Raw genomic sequence first — 24,320 nt, 5'->3', positions numbered from 1 at the left:
CAGGGTCCCCAAACCTTTTTACCTGTGAGCCACATTTACATTTTAAATAAGTTATAGAGCAATATAAGCGTGCAAAAAGCTTCTGGTGCAAAATATGGGCTGTGATTGGCCATTTGGTAACTCCTATGTGGACTGGAAACCTTCCTGACTCCAAAATGGCAATCGGACTAGTCCCTCTATCAATTTGTACTATGAGCTATCTATTGAGTCTATGGGAGATGACCTTTCTGTAATTCAGAGCTTTCTGGATAATGGGTTTCATATATATGGGATCATATCTGGGATCCCATACCTGTATTATTTCTCATATTCTGCCTCTTTCTGGCCAGCAACTGACAGGACCATCTAGATGTTGGAGTCTGACCCTGCATCCAAAAAATAGACCATCAGACTCTAAATTTCACCAACACATATAGGAGGTTTATGTCAATTATTATTAACGTATTATTTATTGATTCGTTTTTATTACTTTTGTAGACAAACTATGTATTGACATAATCATTTTAGATATTGAAGTAGGCTTAGGGATTGAGCATACCATACCCGTGTTTTACACAAGAGGTATTGTACGTGTGTCACACTCAGGAGGTATTTACTAAAACTCAGGTTTATCTCATTTTTTTATTAAAACAAAGTCGATCAAACTCCCATCCACGAATTGAACTTATTAATCAATAATTCTTCTCAAAAACGTCAGAGCGAAGAAACCTAGCGATAAATTCGATTGATGCTCCGAAAACTCAACTTTATTGAATTGTTGCAGCGAAAACTCGTACTTTTTGGATTATCAGACGAAAACCAGTGCAGATCATGATGCCAAGAAATATCTTCAGGGAAATCTGCCATTGACTTCTACATGACCTTGACAGGTTTGCGATGGAGTATTTTCAGATCCAGATTTTTAGCATGTTTGGATTATAATAAATCCCCTTTAAAAACCTGATCGGAAAAATTTGAGGTTTAATAAATGGGCCCCTTAATAACTTGATTGCACCAAAGTCCTGAAGGTCATAAACCACAAACATCAGATATCTTGTCACTCTGTAGTTGATCATTTTCTTTGGTGTTGGTCAACATATTTCCTTATGACTGCTTGAATTTCTTTATTCTTCAAAGTGTATATGATGGGGTTCATCATGGGTGTGCCAACAGTGTAAATCAGAGAAAGAAGTTTGTTTCTGGTGGATAAGCGCCCATCAGTGGGAGTGGCATAGGTCGCAATGAGAGTCCCATAATAGAGGCACACAACAGAAAGGTGGGAACTGCAAGTAGAGAAGGCTTTCTGTCTCTTGGATGAAGATGAGATCCTAAGAATATTGAGGATGATATTTATATATGTTGCAATGATAAAGAAAGGTTGCAGGACAGTTCCAGGAGTGGCTATCAAAAAAACTGTCATTTTAAGAATTGTGGTGTCGGAACACGACAGTTGCATGAGAGGAGTATAATCACAGAATAAATGGTCAATGGTATAAGGGCCACAGAAATGTAAATAATGAATCATAACAGTAACAATCATTGATAGCAGAAAACCTAAACTCCAGCAGGACATGACCAGGAAAATACAAGATCTCCAGGTCATTATGGAAGCATAATGCAGTGGTTTGCAAATAGCCAGGTACCTGTCATAGGACATGACAGTTAGCAGGAAGCATTCCGTGACTGAGGAGACACTGAACATATTGAACTGCCAGATGCAACCAGTAATACTGATGTAGGCACCTTCATTCCATGTGATATATAACAGGTTGGGGCAAACCGTGGTGGAAATGACAATATCACTTGTGGAGAGCTGGCTGAGGAAGAAGTACATGGGCGAGTGGAGAAGATGCCGAGTAGCTGAGACAAGGGCTATGATCAGAAGATTTCCTGTGATGGTGGCCACATAGATCCCAAGCAAGATAATGAACATTACGGTATGGAATTTGCCAAGATTTTGAAACCCAAGAATAAAGATTTCTGTGATGGCAGATTGGTTCCCCTCATAGAAGTCATATTTAGGTTCTGGCTCACTCATCTTATGTTGTCCCCTATTTACCTCAAATTAAACAAAAACAAGCTTTAAAGAAGGTTAAAAAATATACAACTACAGGTAAATGTCAATAACATCAGTCTCTGGATAAACACATATGTACCTTTCTATATTCTAAATTACCTTCAACCCAAGTCACAAGCTCTTCAAAGACAAAATTCTAAAACATTAACCTTTCTGCCACTACAACCTCCATAAAGAAATGTCCCAGGTTTCCTTGTATGTGCTTCGGTGTAGATAAATACAAGAGGTCCTCTGCACTCAACCCATTATCAATATATTTAAGACATTGAGACATTTTGTGCGTTAAGCTTTGGTGTAGCTAGCCTTCCATTACTGGTTTTTACAAACCGATGGCCAATTTTCAAAACCAACATTAACGTTTTTTCCTGGAACCCAAAGTCACAATGAGTTTGTCGCCCAAAAAGCCTTAAAAAGAGCATTCTTGGATGTTTTTCTCCTTTCATTTGTTCATCCATCCTTTCATTTGGTCTTTTCCTTTTAGTATGCTATGGGTCAATGTCCAGGAGAAATATACTTTAAAATTCTTCAGGGGTGGGAGATTGCCTGGGTCAGCAGTGTTCAGGGATGTCTTGTGTCGATCAGAAAATGACCAAAGACACCTGAAGCATTTAGACAAAATGAAAATCCATAAAGCTTTGCTTTATTTTTGATAGATCATCATCTGAATTGCCTTTTTACTTGCATAGTATACTATAAATAATTGAGATTAGGCAGATTTAATGTTAATATTACAGACCTTTATTTTTGACAATTAGAATAATGTGGGAAGTTGATTTCCACTGCAATTTAAATACAATATTTAGAATAGTCTGAAAGTTTACAAAGACCCCCCCCCAGGATACATCGCTCAGGCTGCAAGCCTCCTTTGCTGTGTTCCATGTTTAATAAACTGAAAAGTAATGGGAATGTTGATATACATCAGATTTGCTTTATTTGGTTATCTGTCACAAACCAGTGCGTGGCTGATCGACAGTTTTGATGATATGCCAGTTAGAATGAATGTACAGCCAGTGTGCTGTGTGTTGTACTATGGGGAAGATTTATCAAAGGTTGAATTTCAAAATTATATGAATTTTTTTTAACTCTAATAAATTCGAATGTACTCACAACTCGAATGGGATGTTATTATAAAAAATGCGAATGTCTAATATTCGATCAAATAGGAACAACCCGAAAATTCAAATCGAATTTGAATCAAGTTTTCCTCCGAAAAAAACTTGAATGTCAGGAAGTCAATTAACATCTTCAAATGGGTCAACAGACCTCTGCTATTGACTTTTACATGAACTCGGCAGGTTTTAGGTGGAGAATATCCGAATTAGAACTGTTTCCAGGGTTGAGGTATGATAAATCTCACATTCAAATTCAAATTCGAGTTGGTTATTTAAAATTCAAATTTGTGAATTTTGACCCCATAAAAAAATTAAAAAATGTGAATTTGAATTTACCATTCAAACCTTAATAAATCTGCCAATATATAAGTGTCTAATGAAAACATAAAATGAATGTACAGTAATATAAATAAAAATCTCATTGCTAATCAAGTTATTACAGGTTGATAGAAACAGAACAATATCTCATATAAGCCTCACTTAGCTACAGATATACAAAAGAAAAGTCAATTACACAAAAGGAACATTTTGAATTCTGCATAAGGAAATGAGACTGGGTTGAATATCTGGGTCCTGAAAGGCTTGAAAGATCCTTCTGAAAACATCTTACATTGATAACTTGTAGTATTATATCTGTATAGCCACAAATAGACCCACAAACAAACCCACAATTTCCAGCTCTTTGCGGATGCACTCATGAGAAATTTTTAAATATAAGAAATATTGCTTAAAAAGAAGAACCTCTTCTGCAGCAAATACATGAATTCGACCAGCATCGAGGCAGGAATTTATACTGTTTTCATTTATTTCCTTTTGAATTGTTGCCCATCAGGGAGTCCTTAAATAAATCCCCTGTGCAATTACAGGTATTTTTTAACAGGGCAAAGGAAAGCATGAAACTTCATTTAAATTGCAAACTGATTTAATAAAAGCCAACTCAAGCAATATGAGTATACATATATGTACATTTGAATTCACATTTTTACAGTTTTCAGGGGTGAGAAAAAAATGATTACAAATAAATAAATAAAATCTGAGAAAATTATTATGCATTTTTTATTGGTGGGACCACAAAAGAGAGGTGTAAACTTACGGAAAACTTAAAATCAGATGGTGTAACATTGAGGTATTCTATTTTTCTAGGTTAAAATATCACTGAAGGAATGATGTAAGTATTAATTACAGCCTTGGATAACTTTTTTTTGTGCCCAAAGGGGATACTTCGTCTAAGGGAAAGAGTAATTCCTAATTTCCATGGTCACAGTACGACCCCTAGCTATCCCAGGTTTGGCCACTAGGCTTGTGCTATAATGTAAATGCCTAAGCCATGTGGGCTCAGGAGGGATTCTGCCAGAGGCTTTTGCCTGCACCTCTCCTAAGTGGATTTGGCCTCCTGTGGAGTCATCATTAGTCATTACTAGTAAGGGGTAGCTAAACCCAGTATTAGTCTCTCTAGGAGAGCCAGCTAGGTGTAGGGCTACCTATATTGATCAGCTTTGGCTCCACCAAGGAGTGATAGTAGGATCCAGAGACAGGGCACCAGAGACAGGGCAATAGGGACTGAGATAGATCCCCCTGGGCTTCCCATAAGAGGTGTCCTCAGAGAAACAGGTGACACTCTGGGTAGACTGACTGTTCATCATTGTGAATATTGTATCGATTATTACTCCTTGGTTTCCTTATGTATCGTGTGCTATTCTCCCTTGTGTTTGTGTTCTAATAAATCACTTCAGTTGTTGTTCAAAAACCACTGGCAAACAATTATTGCGCATTGCACCGAGTTACAGTTGTACAACACCCTGCTTCCACATTGTTGCAAGGGCTCATCCCTTGGAAGTTGAGGTCTCATCCGGAGCACATTATTGGGGTACAGGTCATAGTCAGAGCAACGGTGCCACTCAGTTTAGCATAAGCTTACATATATGCATATATGTACATTTATATGGAATTCTCTTTGGCTTGTTACTTACTATAAATCTTTTTTGAATGGACCTTGATTATAAATACATAGCTAACATATATAAGGGGGAATTATATTATAAAAGTTTATTACAGGTATAAGATCGGTTATCTGGAAATCCATTATCTGGAATACCCGGGATCCTGAGCATTCTGAATAACAAATCCCATACCTGTACATTTGACATGTGCTCATTCAGTTGGGTTATCTTGAAAATGTGCACAAACACTGTCTATTCTTCTAGAAATACACAAGCAAACCTGATGCATCATATTGAGATAAAACCATAACAGTCTGTCTCTGACCCACAGGGACAATTTCCCACCCACCTTAGGCTCACAGAGTCATTCAACTCAGTCCCTCAACTTGTTCATGTGAAGTGATGGGGTGATGGGTACTTGTACTTGAATGTGAAACAAGGTGACGGAGGGGTTGTATTCAGATTAGTTTCTGCAACGATTACTCAACATATGCTCAACACTTCTCTAGAACGTCTAATTTTTATTTATATCCTTAATCCAATAAAGTTTATTTTCATATTAGTTTTCCATTCAGTCAGTTTCTATATATTTTCTATCACTATTCATATTCATGAATTCACAAATTGTGACCCCCTGATAGATTATTTCCCTTTATATGGATGGAAACATATCCTAGGGAAGCATCTAAACACTTACCTGTGTCTGGTCATCAGGTACACCTACCTCATAGGAAGGAATAGAGTTGCCAATACCGCAATACGTATAGTGTGGACAGAACAAGAAGATAGTGGGGAACTAGGAAAGTAGATTCAAACAATATTGATTAAACCAATTGGAAGAAATGTTGTCATTGTATCATACTATCCTATGGCATTCAATTCTGCTATTTTTCTTAGTGTGATATAATATTAGGACAATTTGCAAATTGACATTTTTTTTTACTCTCAATGAAGGATTATTTTCCTATAATTTCAGCATAATTGCAGCTATTTTCTGAGTTGTGTCTGCCACAAATATACCCAATGTATCTTGACACAGGTGCGATTTGCATCTAGAATTTTTAGAGAAGTAGTTGTGTATTTTCAGGAGCATTCCTTCTAAATGGCATATGATTCACTAGGTGCCAGTCTGGTGTTCCTATTCATGTTATCCCTTGTGAGAAACTGAGGCTACCACCAGGTCCAGGGAGGTGGTAGCACTAGCTTTCCCAGCGTTAATAGGCATTTATCAGAAAAGGCGGGCTGAATGCACTGGCAACCATGTCGAGATAGAATCAGGTTTTGACACAAATACCTTAATGCAGGGTCCCCAAACCTTTTTACCTGTGAGCCACATTTACATTTTAAAGAAGTTATAGAGCAATATAAGCGTGCAAAAAGCTTCTGGTGCAAAATATGGGCTGTGATTGGCCATTTGGTAACTCCTATGTGGACTGGAAACCTTCCTGACTCCAAAATGGCAATCGGACTAGTCCCTCTATCAATTTGTACTATGAGCTATCTATTGAGTCTATGGGAGATGACCTTTCTGTAATTCAGAGCTTTCTGGATAATGGGTTTCATATATATGGGATCATATCTGGGATCCCATACCTGTATTATTTCTCATATTCTGCCTCTTTCTGGCCAGCAACTGACAGGACCATCTAGATGTTGGAGTCTGATCCTGCATCCAAAAAATAGACCATCAGACTCTAAATTTCACCAACACATATAGGAGGTTTATGTAAATTATTATTAACGTATTATTTATTGATTCCTTTTTATTACTTTTGTAGACAAACTATGTATTGACATAAACATTTTAAATATTGAAGTAGGCTTAGGGATTGAGCATACTATACCCGTGTTTTACACAAGAGGTATTGTACGTGTGTCACACTCAGGAGGTATTTACTAAAACTCAGGTTTATCTCATTTTTTTATTAAAACAAAGTCGATCAAACTCCCATCCACGAATTGAACTTATTAATCAATAATTCTTCTCAAAAACGTCAGAGCGAAGAAACCTAGCGATAAATTCGATTGATGCTCCGAAAACTCAACTTAATTGAATTGTTGCAGCGAAAACTCGTACTTTTTGGATTATCAGACGAAAACCAGTGCAGATCATGATGCCAAGAAACATCTTCAGGGAAATCTGCCATTGACTTCTACATGACCTTGACAGGTTTGCGATGGAGTATTTTCAGATCCAGATTTTTAGCATGTTTGGATTATAATAAATCCCCTTTAAAAACCTGATCGGAAAAATTTGAGGTTTAATAAATGGGCCCCTTAATAACTTGATTGCACCAAAGTCCTGAAGGTCATAAACCACAAACATCAGATATCTTGTCACTTTGTAGTTGATCATTTCCTTTGGTGTTGGTCAACATATTTCCTTATGACTGCTTGAATTTCTTTATTCTTCAAAGTGTATATGATGGGGTTCATCATGGGTGTGCCAACAGTGTAAATCAGAGAAAGAAGTTTGTTTCTGGTGGATAAGCGCCCATCAGTGGGAGTGGCATAGGTCGCAATGAGAGTCCCATAATAGAGGCACACAACAGAAAGGTGGGAACTGCAAGTAGAGAAGGCTTTCTGTCTCTTGGATGAAGATGAGATCCTAAGAATATTGAGGATGATATTTATATATGTTGCAATGATAAAGAAAGGTTGCAGGACAGTTCCAGGAGTGGCTATCAAAAAAACTGTCATTTTAAGAATTGTGGTGTCGGAACACGACAGTTGCATGAGAGGAGTATAATCACAGAATAAATGGTCAATGGTATAAGGGCCACAGAAATGTAAATAATGAATCATAACAGTAACAATCATTGATAGCAGAAAACCTAAACTCCAGCAGGACATGACCAGGAAAATACAAGATCTCCAGGTCATTATGGAAGCATAATGCAGTGGTTTGCAAATAGCCAGGTACCTGTCATAGGACATGACAGTTAGCAGGAAGCATTCCGTGACTGAGGAGACACTGAACATATTGAACTGCCAGATGCAACCAGTAATACTGATGTAGGCACCTTCATTCCATGTGATATATAACAGGTTGGGGCAAACCGTGGTGGAAATGACAATATCACTTGTGGAGAGCTGGCTGAGGAAGAAGTACATGGGCGAGTGGAGAAGATGCCGAGTAGCTGAGACAAGGGCTATGATCAGAAGATTTCCTGTGATGGTGGCCACATAGATCCCAAGCAAGATAATGAACATTACAGTATGGAATTTGCCAAGATTTTGAAACCCAAGAATAAAGATTTCTGTGATGGCAGATTGGTTCCCCTCATAGAAGTCATATTTAGGTTCTGGCTCACTCATCTTATGTTGTCCCCTATTTACCTCAAATTAAACAAAAACAAGCTTTAAAGAAGGTTAAAAAAATATACAACTACAGGTAAATGTCAATAACATCAGTCTCTGGATAAACACATATGTACCTTTCTATATTCTAAATTACCTTCAACCCAAGTCACAAGCTCTTCAAAGACAAAATTCTAAAACATTAACCTTTCTGCCACTACAACCTCCATAAAGAAATGTCCCAGGTTTCCTTGTATGTGCTTCAGTGTAGATAAATACAAGAGGTACTCTGCACTCAACGCATTATCAATATATTTAAGACATTGAGACATTTTGTGCCTTAAGCTTTGGTGTAGCTAGCCTTCCATTACTGGTTTTTACAAACCGATGGCCAATTTTCAAAACCAACATTAACGTATTTTCCTGGAACCCAAAGTCACAATGCGTTTGTCGCCCAAAAAGCCTTAAAAAGAGCATTCTTGGATGTTTTTCTCCTTTCATTTGTTCATCCATCCTTTCATTTGGTCTTTTCCTTTTAGTATGCTATGGGTCAATGTCCAGGAGAAATATACTTTAAAATTCTTCAGGGGTGGGAGATTGCCTGGGTCAACAGTGTTCAGGGATGTCTTGTGTCGATCAGAAAATGACCAAAGACACCATTCTGAAGCATTTAGACAAAACGAATATCCATAAAGCTTTGCTTTATTTTTGATAGATCATCATCTGAATTGCCTTTTTACTTGCATAGTATACTATAAATAATTGAGATTAGGCAGATTTAATGTTAATATTACAGACCTTTATTTTTGACAATTAGAATAATGTGGGAAGTTGATTTCCACTGCAATTTAAATACAATATTTAGAATAGTCTGAAAGTTTACAAAGACCCCCCCCCAGGATACATCGCTCAGGCTGCAAGCCTCCTTTGCTGTGTTCCATGTTTAATAAACTGAAAAGTAATGGGAATGTAGATATACATCAGATTTGCTTTATTTGGTTATCTGTCACAAACCAGTGCGTGGTTGATCGACAGTTTTGATGATATGCCAGTTAGAATGAATGTACAGCCAGTGTGCTGTGTGTTGTACTATGGGGAAGATTTATCAAAGGTTGAATTTCAAAATTATGTGAATTTTTTTTAACTCTAATAAATTCGAATGTACTCACAACTCGAATGGGATGTTATTATAAAAAATGCGAATGTCTAATATTCGATCAAATAGGAACGACCCGAAAATTCAAATCGAATTTGGATCAAATTCGGATCGAATTTGAATCAAGTTTTCCTCCGAAAAATACTTGAATGTCAGGAAGTCAATTAACATCTTCAAATGGGTCAACAGACCTCTGCCATTGACTTGTACATGAACTCGGCAGGTTTTAGGTGGAGAATATTCGAATTAGAACTGTTTCCAGGGTCGAGGTATGATAAATCTCACATTCAAATTCGAGTTGGTTATTTAAAATTCAAATTTGTGAATTTTGACCCCATAAAAAAATTAAAAAATGTGAATTTGAATTTACCATTCAAACCTTAATAAATCTGCCAATATATGTGTCTAATGAAAACATAAAATGAATGTACAGTAATATAAATAAAAATCTCATTGCTAAGTTATTACAGGTTGATAGAAACAGAACAATATCTCATATAAGCCTCACTTAGCTACAGATATACAAAAGAAAAGTCAATTACACAAAAGGAACATTTTGAATTCTGCATAAGGAAATGAGACTGGGTTGAATATCTGGGTCATGAAAGGCTTGAAAGATCCTTCTGAAAACATCTTACATTGATAACTTGTAGTATTATATCTGTATAGCCACAAATAGACCCACAAACAAACCCACAATTTCCAGCTCTTTGCGGATGCACTCATGAGAAATTTTTAAATATGAGAAATATTGCTTGAAAAGAAGAACCTCTTCTGCAGCAAATACATGAATTCGACCAGCATCGAGGCAGGAATTTATACTGTTTTCATTTATTTCCTTTTGAATTGTTGCCCATCAGGGAGTCCTTAAATAAATCCCCTGTGCAATTACAGGTATTTTTTAACAGTGCAAAGTAAAGCATGAAACTTCATTCAATGTTGCAAACTGATTTAATAAAAGCCAACACAAGCAATATGAGTTTACATATATGTACATTTGAATTCACATTTTTACAGTTTTCAGGGGTGAGAAAAAAATGATTACAAATAAATAAAAATGTAAAATCTGAGAAAATTATTATGCATTATTTATTGGTGGGACCACAAAAGAGAGGTGTAAACTTACGGAAAACTTAAAATCAGATGGTGTAACATTGAGGTATTCTATTTTTCTAGGTTAAAATATCACTGAAGGAATAATGTAAGTATTAATTAAAGCCTTGGATAACTTTTTTTTGTGCCCAAAGGGGATACTTCGTCTAAGGGAAAGAGTAATTCCTAATTTCCATGGTCACAGTACGACCCCTAGCTATCCCAGGTTTGGCCACTAGGCTTGTGCTATAATGTAAATGCCTAAGCCATGTGGGCTCAGGAGGGATTCTGCCAGAGGCTTTTGCCTGCACCTCTCCTAAGTGGATTTGGCCTCCTGTGGAGTCATCATTAGTCATTACTAGTAAGGGGTAGCTAAACCCAGTATTAGTCTCTCTAGGAGAGCTAGCTAGGTGTAGGGCTACCTATATTGATCAGCTTTGGCTCCACCAAGGAGTGATAGTAGGATCCAGAGACAGGGCACCAGAGACAGGGCAATAGGGACTGAGATAGACCCCCCTGGGCTTCCCATAAGAGGTGTCCTCAGAGAAACAGGTGACACTCTGGGTAGACTGACTGTTCATCATTGTGAATATTGTATCGATTATTACTCCTTGGTTTCCTTATGTATCGTGTGCTATTCTCCCTTGTGTTTGTGTTCTAATAAATCACTTCAGTTGTTGTTCAAAAACCACTGGCAAACAATTATTGCGCATTGCACCGAGTTACAGTTGTACAACACCCTGCTTCCACATTGTTGCAAGGGCTCATCCCTTGGAAGTTGAGGTCTCGTCCGGAGCACATTATTGGGGTACAGGTCATAGTCAGAGCAACGGTGCCACTCAGTTTAGCATAAGCTTACATATATGCATATATGTACATTTATATGGAATTCTCTTTGGCTTGTTACTTACTATAAATCTTTTTTGAATGGACCTTGATTACAAATACATAGCTAACATATATAAGGGGGAATTATATTATAAAAGTTTATTACAGGTATAAGATCGGTTATCTGGAAATCCATTATCTGGAATAACCCAGATTCTGAGCATTCTGAATAACAAATCCCATACCTGTACATTTGACATGTGCTCATTCAGTTGGGATCTTGAAAATGTGCACAAACACTGTCTATTCTTCTAGAAATACACAAGCAAACCTGATGCATCATATTGAGATAAAACCATAACAGTCTGTCTCTGACCCACAGGGACCATTTCCCACCCACCTTAGGCTCACAGAGTCATTCAACTCAGTCCCTCAACTTGTTCATGTGAAGTGATGGGGTGATGGGTACTTGTACTTGAATGTGAAACAAGGTGACGGAGGGGTTGTATTCAGATTAGTTTCTGCAACGATTACTCAACATATGCTCAACACTTCTCTAGAACATCTCATTTTTATTTATATCCTTAATCCAATAAAGTTTATTTTCATTTTAGTTTTCCATTCAGTCAGTTTCTATATATTTTCTATCACTATTCATATTCATGAATTCACAAATTGTGACCCCCTGATAGATTATTTCCCTTTATATGGATGGAAACATCTCCTAGGGAAGCATCTAAACACTTACCTGTGTCTGGTCATCAGGTACACCTACCTCATAGGAAGGAATAGAGTTGCCAATACCGCAATACGTATAGTGTGGACAGAACAAGAAGATAGTGGGGAACTAGGAAAGTAGATTCAAACAATATTGATTAAACCAATTGGAAGAAATGTTGTCATTGTATCATACTATCCTGTGGCATTCAATTCTGCTATTTTTCTTAGTGTGATATAATATTAGGACAATTTGCAAATTGAAATTTTTTTTACTCTGAATGAAGGATTATTTTCCTATAATTTCAGCATAATTGCAGCTATTTTCTGAGTTGTGTCTGCCACAAATATACCCAATGTATCTTGACACAGGTGCGATTTGCATCTAGAATTTTTAGAGAAGTAGTTGTGTATTTTCAGGAGCATTCCTTCTAAATGGCATATGATTCACTAGGTGCCAGTCTGGTGTTCCTATTCATGTTATCCCTTGTGAGAAACTGAGGCTACCACCAGGTCCAGGGAGGTGGTAGCACTAGGTTTCCCAGCGTTAATAGGCAATTATCAGAAAAGGCGGGCTGAATGCACTGGCAACCATGTCGAGATAGAATCAGGTTTTGACACAAATACCTTAATGCAGGGTCCCCAAACCTTTTTACTAGTGATGGGCGAATTTATTCGCCAGGCGCGAATTCGTGGCGAATTTGCGCGATTCGCCGCCAGCGAATAAATTTGCGAAACTCCCGCGAAAATTCGCGGAAAAAATTCGCCGGCGTCAAAATTTTTTTTTTTCGAAAAACAGACGCCGGCGTCAAAAACGGGCGCCGGCGTCAAAAACGAGACGCCGGCGCCGTTTCGCGAATTTTTCGCCGTTTCGCGAATTTCGTGAATTTTTCTGCGAAACGGCGCAAATTCGCCCATCACTACTTTTTACCTGTGAGCCACATTTAAATTTTAAAGAAGTTGGAGAGCAATATAAGCATGCAAAAAGCTTCTGGTGCAAAATATGGGCTGTGATTGGCCATTTGGTAACTCCTATGTTGACTGGAAACCCACAGGAGCCTTTGTTTAGCCAGTATACCTGTTTTTTTGCAACCAAAACTTGCCTCCAAACCAGGAATTGAAAATAAGCACATGCTTTGAGGTCACTGGGAACAACATCCAAGGGGTTGGGGAGCAAAATGTTACTCATGAGCCACTGGTTGGGGAACACTGCCTTAATATATTGCACCAATATGTGCTCTCTACTGAGTCTATTTTGGAGAAGCCGTAGTTGCAGAACGACTGTTGAAGAGTGTAATGCCACCATTTATCCTCTCTAGTCATAAAATAACCTATCCAGCTCTTAAAAGGTGTTTTTATGCTTCCGAACAAATTTCTTAATAACAGCCTGGATTTCCAAGTTCTTCAAGCTATATATTATAGGATTGAGCAAGGGAGTCACCACAGTGTACATTAGAGACAGAATCTTTTTTATAATAATTAAATGTCCCTTTGAGGGAGCCACATAGATGGAAATGAGACTTCCATAATACGTGCACACTACAGCAAGGTGAGAGCTACAAGTGGAGAAGGCTTTCTGTCTCCCAGAGGAAGAGGAAATTCTAACAATATTGAGAAAGATACATACATAGGTTGCAATGATAAATACAGTTTCCGTTATAGTTTCGGTACTGGCTATCGAGAAAACAATGAATTTGAGAATGGTGGTGTTAGAACATGAAAGGTCCATCAGTGGAGCATAATCACAGAATAAGTGGTCAATGATATGTGGTCCGCAAAAATTTAAATTAGAAATCATAACTGCAATAACCAGTGTTATCATAAAACCCAAAAGCCAACAACACATGACCAGACAAACACAAAATCTATACGTCATTGTGGATGCATAATGCAATGGTTTACAGATAGCCAAGTAACGGTCGTAGGACATTGCAGTGAGCAGAAAACATTCAGTGACCGAGGACACGCCAAACATATAAAACTGAATGATGCATCCAGCCACAGACATGTAGGCTCCTTCATTCCATGTAATGTGTAACATGTACGGACAAACAGTTGTGGTAAGCAGGATATCGTTTATGGCAAGCTGGCTTAGGAAATAGTACATGGGAGACTGTAGAAGATGCCGAGTGGTAGAAATTATTGCAATGATCAGAAGATTTCCTATTATGGTGGCCATATAGATCCCAAGGAGGACAAAGAACACTGTAGTGCGAAAGTTATGGAGACCATTAAACCCCAAGAGCAACATTTCTTTGATGGTCGATTGGTTATAGGTTTGAGTCATCTGGTGAAAGATTAGTAAGGGTATTCTAAATCATTCAAGAAAATATATTTGTCCTGAACATTCTAATTAGACCTATAGCACCACCTACATAGTTTTCTACCCCCTTCATTTGATTGTCATGTGTGTTGCTCATTGTCCTAATTTCACTAGGACCTAATCTTCACAAACCCTTGTCTTCCTTGTTCTTACGGCAATGGAAACCTTGGCTGCATTATACCAGATTCTAGCCATAACTGCCCCACCTTCTTCTAACTGTGAGGCATAAACAGTTCTCACAAACCTACAACAAAACATAGAAAGATTCATTAGGCTTAACAATACATGTTCCTCCATATAGGTGCCAAAATACTGAATTAGAAAAAGGATAGACATTAGAATTGTTGAGTTTTGCTCTTGTCCTCACAGTCTCATCCATATTTTCCTATACAAATTTTACTGAATATAGAAAAGACTATAGTGAAGTATAATTTTATAGATTTGTTTTTCTTAATATGAATGTTTACTTTGAGATGGTCAAAATTAGCCTCTCTATTGAGCTTCCTAGAAGGGAATTCTTAACAAACTGTTGATACTAAGGCTCCTTCATGAGAACTTGGTTGGATTTGGACATGACATTCAGGAGTAGCTCCACCAGGGTTGGTAGAGCTAACCAGATCAGCTCCACTCACATCTGATCACATCTGAGAAATTCTTAAACTTACTTATTATACAATAACAGTACAGGTATACTTTTTTGTAACTATGTTTGGCAATACCAAAAACAGGGCCACACAAAGGGGAGATACGTTTTTATAATGTAAGAAATCACAGGAGTTTCCTCACAATTGCAACTGAGCTAGGGTCTCCCATTTTGAATTTAATTTTGAACACAACCCCAGCCTTAAACTGATCTACAGGCCCAGCTTTTAAGTCTTTACTCTTTAGAATGCTTTAGAGGAGAGGTGACCAAAAGGTACAATAGTTGTTGGTGACCAGTAGATCACAGCATGCCATGTTTGCTCACAAGCAATACATTTAGATCACTGTTCTGGGGACTTTTATCAATCAGATAATGAAAATGGTGGGGAAAAAAGTGTTTATTTTTTATTTCAGTATGACTTAAATTTTATCTCAGTGCAATGCAATAAACATATGTGTCTCTGGTACCACCCAAAGTGGCAGACCCTGATTAAATGGGTTCAACCCCACATGACTTTGTGGCAAGGAATTCTAGTCCTACCTGTAGCATTCAAAAGCTTCTATAATATAGCAGATCAGATTTAAAGAAGAACCTGAAGGTGATTTATGATCAATTAGTTGACTGATGCTTTTATGATATGATATTGGTCTGCTGTATGGCACCAGTGTAAGCCTGCAGAAAGTCCAGACGTCAGCTACAGAAGAACTTGTTTTGTGCACAGTAAACATGAAAGGGTTTAATATATTTTGTTGGTTATGTAGAATTTTGCATTAGCAGTGACTTAGAGCTTCTTATATGATATTGATGAAGGAAAATGTAGTCTTGGTAAAGTGCTGAGAAAAACGTGTCTCTTCCTGACTGGCTTAGTCGGTGCATCAGCAGCAGCAGCTGGATTCTGCCATTGAAGTAAATGGTTATTTGGGCATTCTTTGTACATCCAAATATATAAGTAGCTCACTTGTGTCTCATTAGTATCAATTCCCAGTACAGTCTCTGGTGAGTCTCATCATTCTTAAAATAGATCTAATTTATTGTAACCTTTTCTTTAGAATAGGATAAGTTAAACCTGGAGCCTCTTAGCTTAATATGTGGAATAAAGTGGAAGCTGGAATTTTGGAGCACAGTTCCTCCAAATTGTGGGCAATGAGAGATACACTCAATGGGGTTCCATTATGAAAATAAAATACACAGAGATTTGCAGCAATAATAAACTAAATATAGAAGCATACAATACACATTGAATACAATCAAACACTCCTGCAAGGTGTGGGGTCTATCTGACTCACTAACAGATTAATGACTAATTAACTATCACAGTCATTTAAATACTCTGAATGGGGTTAATAATGGCACATTTCAGTTCCTTGCAATATGTCCCTTCCCAAGATTCCCCCAGGTAGAACTACCTGCCCCAAAGTTTTTGCCACTTACATTCACCAGGTGCTACTTCTGCTGGAAAAGACTTGTCTAGAAAGCGTGAAAGCCCCCCTTCTTTTAACTGTGGATATTAAAAGTATTTTCTGCAATCCGGCAGTAACCTGACCTCACGAGCGTACACTTATATTGAAATCACTATATCTGTATATGATACACCAGGGACTACACAGTTAAATGGGTTATTGGCCTATTGGATTACGTCATCATGGGGCCCTGGACGGTTCAACCCCATTAACACACGTCACCGCACTGTTTGGGGGGCTTTTGATGGATTTAAGTTTGGATGTTGGTACACAATTTTCTCATTACTGAAGACGGCTCGAGCATTAGAGCCGAAACGTTGAAAATACATTTTTGATATTTTGACACTATATGAAGTCCTGTTTGGTACGGTTTCTTTTTTGATAAAAAAAAGTGTTCTTTAAGATTGGTATTCCTTGAGTAACTGAATTTTAGTTTGTTGGGGATCTAGTTATTTGAAGGACACGACTGATTTCCTAAAAGTAGTGGGGAGCATCACTTTGCCAATGGATAACTTAATTCTGGCCACTATGGACGTCCAAAGTGTGTATACATGCATACTCCACACAGCCGGGTTACATGCAGTATGTAAGCTATTGACAAATAACCCTTATTGGTCCACCCATAGAATACGTTATACAGCTATTGCACTTTGTATTAACATAAAACTATTTCAAATTTGAGACACAATTTTACATACAGCGGGTGGGCACTGCCATGGGTTCACAAATGGCCCCAGCATACGCCAATGCATATATGGGTGATTATGAAAATGAGCACATTTACTGCCATGAAATGTTCAAAAAGTATGGTGGCTTCTACAGACACTATATTGACAATCTGTTCTTCACATGGGCAGGTACGGCAAGCCAGCTAGATTAAATTCCCTAGATTCACCAGTGAAATTGATGTTGAACTATAAATCCCAACATATAAATTTCCTTGATGTACAGATTTGCAAACAAGGGGAGAGTTTGCAAACACACATCTACACAAAGGACAAAGTGCCTACTCCCAAACTCGGTCCCAAGTTCATTGGCCCTTTTCCAATTGTCGAGATCATTAATCCTGTGGCGGTTCGTCTTCAGCTTCCCCCAGAAATGCGAGTTCCTAATGTCTTCCATGTTTCTCTTCTCAAGCCTGCAATACCTTTGTCTTCTTCTTCTTCTTCTTCCTCTCCCACTCCTGTTCTTGTTGATGGGCACCAGGAGTTTGAAGTTAAAAGAATTCTGGATTCCCGGATCTCAAGAGGTGTGTTGCAGTACCTGATTGAGTGGAAGGGATTCGGTCCTGAGGAGTGCTCCTGGGTGAGAGATTCTGACGTCCATGCTCCCCTTCTTATCCGAAGATTTCACAAACAGTTTCCATCCAGTCCCAGTCATGGTGGTCCTGAGGCCCCCCTAAGGAAGGGGGTACTGTAATGGAAATGGAAGTCATTACTCACATCCAAGATGGCGACAGCGTCCAAAATGGCGACTCACTGCCTCTCCATGTGGATCTTGCCGGTCGCAGCGCTATGACGCCAGTGTCTTCCCGCCTGCCGATTGGTCGCCGGCCAGTGTCAGGACGCCAGCGTCAGCGTCATGATGCCATTGCGCTCAAACTTTGGCACCAATCCTGGCCTATATAAAGCCTTCTGGACATTGCAGACATTGCCCAAGTATAGGTTTAACTTCGTGTATTCCTGGGTGTGTAATTACTGATTGATTCCAGTGTACCAACTTTGCCTATTTCGGATTGACCCTTCTCTGCCTAGATTGAACTATTGCCTGGACTTTTGACTACTCTCTTGCCTTACCCTTCTGATACCACGAACTTTGGTTTAACTACCTGCCTCCTCCTTGGTCCGCACTCCAACTGTGCCTTCGGGCCCTTACACTTCCCCTCTTGACTGTAACAAACCTGCCTCCCTCTTTAGCCTCCACTGCCCCTTCTCCTCCCCCCACTCCACTAGCCCCTGCCAGTGGTTGCTCTGTGACCTCCTTTCCTCCCCCACGTTTGTCCCTCAGTGCTGCAAGTTCCCCCCTTAGTGTCTGCAGTTCAGATTTCAAGATGAAAACCCAGTGACATCTCTCACATGTAACTACTGCCTGGAACTGCTGCTCCAACACCACGTACATGTGACACTGAGTGATACCAGCAAACCCACTTGTACTCATATTTACACTGGTACTTAAAGTCTCCCAAGTGCAATTCCTCACAAACACCTTTTTAGTTTTAAACGATTTCGGTTTTTAACACTGCTTAACATTTAGATCACATGCAAAACTCTCTTAGCGGCTCCCACACTCTCTGTGTAGTCACAGACTTACTCACAAAGCCTGGTGAGAATTTACCTGATTAACTCCTCCCAATTAATTAACAGAAGGAAAGAGGAAAAAAGCTTGCTACTAGCAGTAATAAGCAACCCCTTATTAGCTTTTACAAATAAATAAATGAACATAAAAATATGCCCCTTAAAAGCTATATCCCAGAGAAAATAGGCAAAATATATGCACTAAGTGTATCGAGCAGCTTATCCCACACACACACAGTAAGAAAAAGTGGTTTATCTCAGTTAATTAACACTCAGAACACACAGCAGTCAGTTATTTGCATGCACAGCAAACGCCAACGCCTCAAGGTTTTTAAAACTTTTTTGCCTCAAAAGGAAAAAGAATTCCATTGGGACTCCAACATGCAATTGGACCAGTCCCTGGATCCACTTGTACTTTTATCTTTCACAACCCTATGTTTTTTCATATTTTGTATCATGTTGGGTGTCACCAAATAATTTTAGTAATAGTGATGCACAAAAGCCACTATTTCAGAATACTTGATGAATTCTTTATGAAAGATTTGGCAGAATACTGAACTGAATCCAAACTGTAATTTACATATGCAAATTGGGGAATGGAAAAAACATTTTTTTCTTCCATGTTTTCTGGCAAAAATGTATGTGACTTTCCCTTTCCTTTAATTTGCATATGCAAAATTTGTCCTAATGCAAATCCTGCTGAAAAAGGCCGAACTCTGTCCGAATCCAGAACCAAATCCTTGTTTTGGTGCATTTTTACTGATCAGAACCTTATTATAGAACAAGTCTTAGAAACAAGGTTCTCAGAAGAATAACTGTTGCTTTGTTTATAAATGAGTTCAGAGACTTGTGGAAGCTTCTCTCAATAACACAGAACAGAAACGGAAGTGTTATAGGACAACTTCTATATCGCCATAAGTTCATTGATAGTTGAATGGAGGCCAACGGCAACAGGAGGGACTATATATATTAATCACGTACGTACAACAGTTACTGTAGAACTGATTACAGTGGATTATGGGATGGGGGTGTTAAAATGTTTTGAAATAAATTATTTCTGTTATTTTCTTTAGAAAGATATTGCTGTTCTCCTTATGCTCCAGGGAGTTTCCTGTGAGTGTCTGTGTTACACAAGTCCCAGGGGACAGTTACATAATTGATGTTCTGTTCCTTTCCAAAGGTATAAAAACCTTATCTCTGTAATGTCAGATGGATTTCCTTATCCATGTAATATAGAATTATGGCTGCTCTTTGCTACATAACATTGCTCATACTACAATATTATTTCATTTACCATTGACAGTTTCCAACAAGCCTCACAAGTAACTTTCCATTACAAGAGAAATGTATCACTCACTTCTGTTTCTTATTATTTTCTCGAATGGGCAGGTGTGAAATTTCACTTTCCTACTAAACTTTGGATAATGATGTGGAAGACAGAGTGAAAGGTTTACATTTACTTACATTCAAAACACAATATTTTATTTTTTCATTTTACTTTACTCACTACATATTAGCTTAAGTTATTGTACACTGGGAGCCCTGCGTGTCACTCTTCCTTAGAGAAAGTCAAAAGGGAGTAATTTTTTCATATAACAGAAACCATAATGGGGCTAAGGAGATATTCATTTATTGTATAATCCTATAATTCAAGTATTACTGTAAGATGATCTGCAATTATGTATTTGTTAAACTGTTATCTGGTTGCTTGGGGAACACTTACCCTAACAACCAGGCAGTGACTTGAATGACAAAGTGGAAAATGCAGAGTTGAGGGGCTGATTTCTGGATGTGGAGGAGATTGATGCCCAGTAGAATTTCATATTTCAGGCAGAGAGTCCCGGTTTAAATCATATAAAAGTTCATTTTGAGATGAAGCAACTATTTTTACACAAGGTATCTAATAAGCTGACTGGGGAATGTTGAGGGGCTTTACTTCTACATCAAATAGAACACAGATGTTGGACTCTATCTGCATTATAATATATCTCTTTTTCATGGTTCCAGGCAATGCATAAAATGAACCAGACATCAGATATATCTTTCCTTCTTTTGGGATTTCAGAACTCTCAGATAATAAATGAGTTACTCTTAGTGATGGGCGAATTTGCGCCGTTTCGCTTCGCCGAAAAATTCGTCAATTTTGCGCGAAATTCGCGAAACGGTGAAAAATTCGCGAAACGGCGCCGGCGTCTCGTTTTTGACGCCGGCGCCCGTTTTTTTGATGCCGGCGCCCGTTTTTGACGCCGGCGAATTTTTTCCGCGAATTTTCGCGGGCGTTTCGCGAATTTATTCTCTGGCGGCGAATCGCGCAAATTTGCCGCAAATTCGCGCCTGGCGAATAAATCCGCCCATCCCAAGTTACTCTTTGTTCTATTTCTTGGGATTTATATTTTGACATTATTTGGAAATCTTCTTATAATTACTTTGGTAATAACAGTCTCAGCTCTGAGATCTCCCATGTACGTCCTTCTCTCCCAGCTGTCTGTATCTGATGTTTTGCTCAGTACCAGTATTACTCCGAAAGCCTTGCGGTTATTACTGAATGGAGGTGGAACGATATCTACTACTGGTTGTATCACACAGTTTTACATCTATTGTGTTTCAGAAACTGCAGAAATGTTTCTCCTCACAGTCATGTCGTATGACCGATATCTGGCCATCTGCTCCCCAATTTATTATGTCTCTATAATGAATTTCAGGCTTTGTCTCTATATGATTCTTTGTTCTTGGGGTTTAGCTCTTATATTGAGTTTGGTTCTAAACCTTCTGACATTTAATTTGCAGTTCTGTGGCCCATATGTTATAGATCATTATTTCTGTGATTTTACCCCTCTTATTAAACTTTCCTGCACAGATTATAAAGCTGTGGAACTAACAGATATTATTTTGGCCATACCTTTTATGCTGCTGCCTTTTTGCTTCATTCTTTTTTCTTATGTTTCCATTGGCCTTGCCATTCTCAGGATCTCCTCTACTGAAGGAAGACACAAAGCCTTCTCCACTTGCAGCTCCCATTTAATAGTTGTGTGTATGTGCTATGGGACTCTGATAATAATTTATACGGTACCATCTAAAGAGAATAAATTCAATATAAAGAAAATGCTGTCCCTTCTATACAAAGTTGGGACTCCATTTTCCAATCCAATAGTATACAGCCTGAGAAACAATGAGATTGAAGTTGCTCTTCAGAAGTTTGTCAAATCAATTTGTTTAAGCAACAGAAAATGAGATTAAATTTGCATTTCAACTGTTAATAACAATGTTTTTCCCTTTGGCCATACACATCAAATATCACTATTGTTTGTCCAAATGTAATTAGTTTTATGTCTTAGACTCGCTATTATCATCAGTCATATATGTTGTATGTAACTTGCTTATCTTTCATCCAATAGGCCTCTCCTTCCTATGGAGCTTAAGGGTTTGTGGTGAAAGGGTTAAATTAGGGACAGGACTCCTTCTCCCTCCAACTGGAGTAGAAATAAATGTCTCACCTGCACTGACTGAGCTCAGCTACCAGGGAGATGCTGAAATTTGAAGTTCTGCAGCAGACTGCATATCAATGAATTGTATCTACTAATGGTTATGTTCCAGGTGATTTGGAAAATGGATGAAATAATTTAAATGTCATGTTTTTAGAGTATTCAAATAATTTCAGTTTAAATATCAATATTAACTGTTTATTTCATTAGCTTTTTCCCTCTCCAACATCCGTAGATTTGCTCCCATCAGTTTTACTCTACAATATATAGTGGTAAAATTGTTATTGTAGAAAGTATTGTCCTACAACCCATTTCTTTATCTTTCCATTCTACATTTAGGATTTTACCTTCAGGAGTTTACTTTCTTGAACCTGCAGCTCATTCATTGTTTTATGGAAGGGCAGATATCATCAAGCTTGTTTTGTGTAAATGTTTAGGCCTTTAGCAGGCCGTCCCATCACCATACAAGGTAAATCTTTACTAAGACAGCTATCAGAGATTGTTAAAGGCTGGGACACTCTTTTACCAATCGTTAAACACGTCCACGTACCTTTGAGATAAGGCTTCTGCCTTCTGATTCCTAGAGCTGGGGCAGTATGTGAGGACAAAGTTGAATTGTGTGAAGAAGAGTGCCCTCAGAGCTTGACGAGGGTTCAGTCTCTTGAGAGTCTGGATGAATTCCAAATTTTTGTGATCAATGTAAATGGTGATGGGATGAGGTTCCAGGAAGTGTTGCCATTCCTTGAGTGCAAGTTTTACTGCCAGAAACTCGAAGAAGTAAGCACAAGTATGTAGTTTCCAGTCTGTGATTTGTCTCTGGGAGAGAATAGCTTGAGCCCCAAAATCAGAAGCATCTACTTCAATGAAGAAGGGTTGCTGAAGGTCAGGATGTCGGAGGACTGGAGCAGAAGCAAACAAATCTTTCAAGGACTGAAAGGCCTTTAGAGCATGAGGGGGCCAAACATTAGGTTTTCCTCCCTTCCGGATGAGAGCCAAGGCAGGAGCTATATGGGAGGATAACCCCTTGACAAATTGTCAGAAGTAGTTAGCAAAACCAACAAACTTTGTTTGGCCTTGGTATTTGTGGGGAGAGGCCATTCTTGAATCGCCATCACTTTCGAAGAATCCATCTCAAATCCCTCATGAGAGATAATGTATCCATGAAGGGAATCTAAGGCACCTTGAAGACACACTTCTCTCTTCTTTCACCTGTGTTTGGTTTCTCTGGAGAAAATTAAAATGTTGTCCAAGTACACGACTATGGATTGACCCAAACAATCTCTGAAAATGTTGTTCACAAATTCTTGAAAGACAGTGGGGGTGTTGCAAAGGCCGAAGCGAATTACCAGGTATTCATAATGCCCATCTCTGGTGTTAAATGCGGTCTTCTACTCATCCTCCTCTCGGATGCGGATTAGGTTGTAAGCTCCTTGTAAACCCAACTTTGTAAAGATCTTCGCCCCTCTGAGTTGGTCAAAAAGTACAGAGATGAGAGGCAGAGGATATCGGTATCAAATACTTAGCCCATGCGGACCTGCTGAGCTTCACAAGCTTCCATGCGGGACGCCAATCCCTGAGAGCTCTTCCCACATCAGGCGTAGCTTCCTCAGTGGAGTCCATGGCCCAATTATACTATATGGGGCATATAGGCTCCTATTGGATAATCTGGACTAAGGAGGAAGCTAAGGGGTTAAATCCAAGTCCAGCTGTATCCAAAAGGGGTCAGGCGAAACCGTAGTCAAATTCAGGCAAAGCTTCAAAAGGCAGGCAGCAAGAATCAGAGTCAAAGCAGAAGTCAAGAATCCAGGAAACAGCAATTTAGGAATTTAGGGAACCCAGGAACACAAGTCAGCAATTCCTATAATCGGGCATCGAACCCATGACCTGGAAGTCCTTCTATTTAAATTTTCACATCGG

The 24,320-nt window shown here is 38.6% G+C and overlaps 3 protein-coding genes across 3 annotated transcripts; all 3 read right to left on the bottom strand.

The window, feature by feature from the left end:
* Positions 1-1,051: 1,051 nt before the first annotated feature.
* LOC121401330 (olfactory receptor 2D2-like) lies at positions 1,052-2,022 on the bottom strand. Its single transcript, XM_041585717.1, has one exon. The coding sequence runs from the start codon at positions 2,015-2,017 to the stop codon at positions 1,052-1,054; it is 966 nt and encodes a 321-aa protein (XP_041441651.1). The 5' UTR covers positions 2,018-2,022.
* Positions 2,023-7,460: 5,438 nt separating this feature from the next.
* Positions 7,461-8,426, bottom strand: LOC121401329 (olfactory receptor 2D2-like). Its single transcript, XM_041585716.1, has one exon. It carries the CDS (start codon positions 8,424-8,426, stop codon positions 7,461-7,463), a length of 966 nt encoding a protein of 321 aa, XP_041441650.1.
* Positions 8,427-13,543: 5,117 nt separating this feature from the next.
* Positions 13,544-24,023, bottom strand: LOC108710503 (olfactory receptor 6N1). The gene is made up of 4 exons (XM_018251638.2): positions 23,994-24,023; positions 22,954-23,426; positions 14,678-14,768; positions 13,544-14,488 (listed from the first exon to the last, which is right to left on the bottom strand). Exons 1-4 carry the CDS (start codon positions 24,021-24,023, stop codon positions 13,544-13,546), a joined length of 1,539 nt encoding a protein of 512 aa, XP_018107127.2.
* Between the last annotated feature and the right edge of the window lie 297 nt (positions 24,024-24,320).

This window comes from Xenopus laevis, chromosome 3L (assembly GCF_017654675.1).
Source record: "Xenopus laevis strain J_2021 chromosome 3L, Xenopus_laevis_v10.1, whole genome shotgun sequence".
In the NCBI taxonomy this organism is placed as follows: domain Eukaryota; kingdom Metazoa; phylum Chordata; class Amphibia; order Anura; family Pipidae; genus Xenopus; species Xenopus laevis.
The sequence above is the reverse complement of the archived record's forward strand: the minus strand, read 5'-3'. Positions and strand labels throughout refer to the sequence as shown.